The following is a 5719-nucleotide window of genomic DNA, read 5'->3' on the forward strand; positions in this document are numbered from 1 at the left end:
ATTTTATTATTTTTTTCCTTCTTTTTTATTTTAACAGTTAAAGCAAGACAAGCTTTATATTTTGTTAGTGCACCATTTGGGACCTTCTGATGGAAGCAGAAATCATGGCCTGAATTCCTTGAGCATTACGTTTTCACTTATCATTTAAAAGCCAAAGTCTCACAAAGGATATGTTTGTTTTGTTTAGAGTGATTTGATGCGTCCCATTGAGAGCGGATGATCTTACTGTGAACAAAGTTGCTTTAATGTTCCAAGTTGTGCAGAACAGGGTTCGTGTGCAGCCATTGCCAATATCTTTAGGAATAGTTTGTGTTTTGAAGCAGTTTTTCAGCCACTAAAATCTCTTCTTCTTCGGTGATTTACATTTTTGGTAACGCTACATATTAAAACAACTGTATATAAACCGCTCGAAATTTCACTCCAAGCTCAGATCAAAACTTGAGAGCCCTGTTTTCAAAAAGGAGCTGATTTAGAGGCCTGAAAAAAAACATAAATCAGGCCCTTGGCTAGTCATTAGCATAGCCTAAAGGAAGACGTTTACACTCTTCTTTTACACTCCATGACTGATGTCATTACTAATGATAACTGACAGAACATCACTTCAAAATGTGTTGTTCCTTCAGGATATTTTCATTTTAAACTGCACTACATTCACACTCTTTTTGCCATATTAATAATAATGATGGGGATAAAMCTTCTTGTCTTTCAGACCGACAATGGCTGACAGATGTCCAAAAGATCCAGAAGTTGCAGGAGAAAGTTTATATGGGTCTGCAGCACTGCCTGCAGAAAGAGGGAGCGTCAGAGGAGAAGCTAACAAAGGTAACTTTGTCGAATATTACCCTAATATTAAGTTTAAACGCTTCATAAATAGAACATTTCTCATTTTATTTGTCCTCCCTTTTTGAACTTTTTTCCTAGATGGTGTCCAAGCTTCCCTTAATGAGGTCCATCTGCAACCTTCACATTGACAAACTGGAGTTTTTCCGTCTGGTTCACCCTGAAACGGCGTACACTTTTCCTCCGTTGTACCGAGAGGTTTTCGGCAGTGAAATCTCTTTCCCGGACTCCACAGAGGGCTAATTTAGCCATCTAGTTCGATGGCACGACTAAAGTAGTGACACTGAGGTGTATCTAGAGGAAGATAACAAGAAGAAAAAAAATGTGGCAGCCCTTTGAGGTAAAAACCAACCAATAACCCAATGACAATCTTGCACGTTCCACACTCTCCTCCCACCTCTGCGGCCCAAAACCCCCACGTGGAAGTTGCGTTCACTGCCCTGCGAGCCAACCTTTAAACTTCCCACAGCAGGGACTGCTGCTGGGACATCATTGCGTTTTACCTCGTTTTTAAAGAAAAGCGTGGTCTGAGTTGTTTACTCTCTCCGATATTTTTCTACGAGACTCTCCAGAAACTGCTCAGCAAATTCAAATCCTTTCTAATTGATGGTTCTCACAGCTCCTGTAAGAGATTGTTGAATGTATTCCCCTCTTCCYGTAACCATCCAGTGCAGCCCACGGGTTGAAACAGAATGTATGGCAGAAAGTCCTCACCTACTTTGGGCGGTTTTGCTGTAACGATGTCCATTTTAGGTTTCAGGTCTGCAAACAATGGACATTGTTTTTGGTAGATTGCAGTTTTGGGGCAGGATCAAACTGTTTTAAGGGACCATGAGCAAAGATAAAACCTAAAACACGGCACTTACATAGTTTAAACAGCACACTCTTAGATACTGGTGGAAGTGAAGCGTGAGTTTTCTAACTTTTTTGTTTTTATTGCAGTCTGTGACCTCAGTCCAAATACCTTTTCCCTTCGCAAATGCCACTTAGAAAGTGTGAAGACAATACAAATCTTTATATATGTATATAAACTGTATAAAATCAGAGCAGGGTTGAGCTCAGGTCATCCACGTTACGAGGTTCTGAGATTTGAAAAGAATGTAGCAGTAACAACAGAAACGTGTTTAATTAGCACTTAGAAGTCAGGATCCAAAACAAACCCTTGTTGAAGGATTTTTCTTTTTCCCTTTTTTTTTTATTGAGTTTCAAACTCAAGCGTCTTTGAAAGCTGACTTCCTGTAAAAGAGCCGCGAGGAAGGCGCCTCTTTGCACAAATGTTTCATCAGCCTGAAGCTCCTGCGTGATTTAAAGACACACGTSTGAAAGACTTGTGAAGAAACACAGATGATGAAGTGTTCAGGTTGGGATGAAGGACCTTAGATCGGAGAAGAAAGGGTGCGTGGTGGTGTTCTTTCAGCTCCCATGGCTACATGAGATTTTATCCTCGGCTCTTGCTGCTCTGGGCTTTTATGTGTTCTGATTGAAGGAGGATACCCTCGATACCTGACTTCCTCTCCTTCCCTCCCCCTCCCTTACTACCTCAACCTCTCCAAACACTAGATGGCAAAAAGCTTGACGGAGTTATCAGCTACCCCCCTGAATTTATACCTTCGAATTCACACCAGAGGGCCTCTTCAAAAACCACTAGAGCAGGGGTCCGCAACCTGCGGCTCTTTGAAGCTTTGTCCAAAACTTAACATGAGATYAAACTTATTACATTTTTATACCCACAACAGAAAAGGGTAGATTTAGCCGTTTTCTTGCCAGTTTGTTTGCAAATATGTAATGGATACTACTAATATAGGGATTGAAATTGATTGATTAGATCTGGGGTTCCCAAACCTTTCCATGCCATGGCCCCCCCAAACAGCATTAGCTTCTGGCCTGGGACCCCATTTAGAAACCCACAAACAATGCTACAAAATATGTACTGTCATAAAACTGAAATAATATTTGAATATGTTACTATAAMGTATGCTTTAAAATGATTACTGAAAACCAAATTTGATTTTCTGATAATGTTTTAAAACATATAGTACAATTCCATTTTTTTTTCTTTATTTAAATATTTTCTCCAGCGCCCCCTAGTGGCCTTTATTTTGAAAAACACTGGATTAGATCATTCTAGTAGTTTGGTGGCCACTTCACTTAAGTCGAATAAACTTTTTCTCAAATCCATCAAGATTTGTTTTTTTTAAATACCTTTAAGACAAGAAGCTGGAAAGAAATATGGTGAGTTATGGAAATAACAATAAGAGCTAGAAAAATATTCCTGYATAGTTCAGGGTTTTAGTTTTAATTAAATTGGGTATTTCTTGTATAGATAAATATGATGTTTTCTTTTATCCTAAAGTGAAATAATAACACTAATAAATATTAAAATTCACTAAATATTTTTAGTTTTATAAGGCCCCCTTGCAACAAACTCAAAGTGGCCCACAGGCCACCAGTTGATAATCACAGATGTAGCATATTTTGCGGCTTGGCAGAAACGTCTCTTTTGATTGTAAATGTTGCAGACCCCCTGCTCTAGAGGCACCTTTTATAGCCAGCGACAACTACAGGCAATAATTAAGAAAACAACAACAAAGTGAAACACTGGATCTTCTCTTCTTGTTGTTCAGTCTTTTCAGCGCACTTTATGCCTTTAGGTCCAGGAAAGGCCTGGATATTTTTTTACAGATCTATATCTAAGTCTCTGGAGATGGCTGAGGGCGTGTCCAGGTGACATCTTGTTATTCCAGGGAGGCAGATGTATCTGGTTTCTGTAAAACGATGCGTCGTATTCTCCCAGTTTACCAGCAATGAAACAAGGCCAGGTGAAAAAAAAAACAACAACTGTTACTTTTATCCTAAGCATTTTGAGACAATCACACGACAGATCCTGGATGTCAGTCTAAGTAAATGTTTTCAGCCGGGTTTGCTTTAATGAAGGGACTCTTACCCTGGACGTGGTACTTAAAGATAATGGCATTGTGGGATTGTGCAATAATGTCTTTCCCATTGTTTTCAGTATGTTGGGCCTTAGCTGCAATGTTCATGTTTCCAGTAGCACTCCAGCGTTAATCCCAACACAAGATAAAACACAAGATACAAGATAAAAACACAAGATAAAAAATACTTAATTATAAGGTTTGCAGATCAGATGACAAAATAATAAAGTTTATTTGTTTATTTTTTGTTTGTTTTGGGGGGTTTAAGCCTGTGAATGTGCTAATTTCCCAAGATTTCTGTAAATCCTGACTATTTTTTTTAGATGTAATCCGTTGTGCAGGATTATAATCTGCATTTAGAGTCACTCAGGGAGATAGCTGGGCGCTCTGCAGTCAGTCGAGCTCCACCAACATGAAGACCTTTAAACCTTGATCACTGTGTACAGTATGTTGTCCTGAATGTCTGATTACGGAAGTATCAAAGCTTTTACCCTGTTTGATGTTACTATTGCTTTTTTTTGTTTAAGTCATAGATTTAATATGATTAAAAAATAGAAAAGATAAAATCTAATCTCTAAATTATATGTTGGTTTTGTTGTGATCTTTTGTTGCTTTATTTTTATCCTGTTCTCCTGTTATACTGTCCTTCCCCACCCCTCCTCTCGTCAGTTTAGTGTCCTTTTTGTCTCAGAGAGATGTAATTCTATTTTTTTAAAGAGCATTTTTAAAAGATAACTCCCCAGATCTTTGTCTTTCGTCATGATCCTTCTGTGTATGATCTTTTCACGTTATTTTAATACGATGTTGTTGAATCCAGATAGAGTTTAATATGAAATAATTTATGTTTTGCTTGTAAAGCCCGAGAGGTTTTAACACAGTGAAGTGTTATTGCACAATGGTGATACTGTATGTGGATTAAAGAATGTAATACATTTAAAAAAAAAGTCTTTTTACAAGTAAAATTAAAAACAATTGTGGCTTTACCCTCTCTTCTTTTGTCATTTTCTTCAAGCTAAAAAAGAAAAGCGGTATTTTGCTTAAACGATTTAGGCCAAGCAAGACTCTGAAGGCAGCTGCATATTTCTTCTTTTTATTACACTAAGTGTTTGAAACATTTTATCACCCACTGAAGACAAGAAGCAATAATGCTTTGGTCTGTGTAAAATAACTCATCAACCTCTGGATGTATTTAAACTCCTCTTAGAAAATAAACAGTGGATGAGTCACTTTTGGAGTCAACCCAGTTCAAGATGGTCATTGCAGTTCAACACCCTGCATGACCTTAAACATGTTGCATGTCARCTCAGCTGGGATGTGATGTTTGATTGCATTTTTAGTCAAAGCAGGAACACAAGCAGGGCCTTAAAACTAGTTGGATATCACCACCAAATGTTCAGGGAAAATCTGTGCAGGCATTTTTATGCTGAAAATAATTCAGCTTCTGCAATTAAACATAATGGGCCTCATGCAAGAACATGTTCGTTTTCTTCTCCTAAATTTCTCTTACTTTTGTTCGTACAAAGGGTTCGTACGAACATGTCACGTCAGATTCAACAAACACTTCTACCTTCAGGAAACGTGCGTAAATGAGCTGCGTAATTTACACCTTTTCTATCCAGCTGCTCGTGCACGCGAGAGGAGATTAGTATAATTACCACCCCAAAAACACCATTTAAGGCTGTGTTTCCTGCCTCAGAGACAAGGAAGTGTCCATTCATTCATGAGAAATGACAGCGAAAATTATAAAGAAGGAGAAGTTTACGAGTTCAGAGATTGAAGTCCGTCTGTCAGAGATCCAGAAAAGAAAATCTGTAATTTTTAGCAGCTCAGCTGTGGATTAAAAAAGAGCTGCTAAAAGTATAAACAACTGTGTTAAATCATTTTCATTTATTCTGAAGCCGCAGAGAGAGTGAGGCTTGAATAATAAAAGTGATTTGTTTATTTAC

General features: G+C 38.1%; 1 protein-coding gene across 1 annotated transcript in view; it reads left to right on the forward strand.

The window, feature by feature from the left end:
- Positions 1-4756, forward strand: part of rorca (RAR-related orphan receptor C a) — a gene marked incomplete in the record, with an annotated part of 23610 nt that extends 18854 nt beyond the window's left edge. Inside the window, 2 exon segments of the mRNA XM_014002897.1 lie at positions 710-822; positions 922-4756. Coding sequence (XP_013858351.1) covers positions 710-822; positions 922-1083 — 275 coding nt within the window.
- Positions 4757-5719: the final 963 nt, after the last annotated feature.

This window comes from Austrofundulus limnaeus, unplaced genomic scaffold, assembly GCF_001266775.1.
Source record: "Austrofundulus limnaeus strain Quisiro unplaced genomic scaffold, Austrofundulus_limnaeus-1.0 Scaffold15, whole genome shotgun sequence".
NCBI lineage: Eukaryota > Metazoa > Chordata > Actinopteri > Cyprinodontiformes > Rivulidae > Austrofundulus > Austrofundulus limnaeus.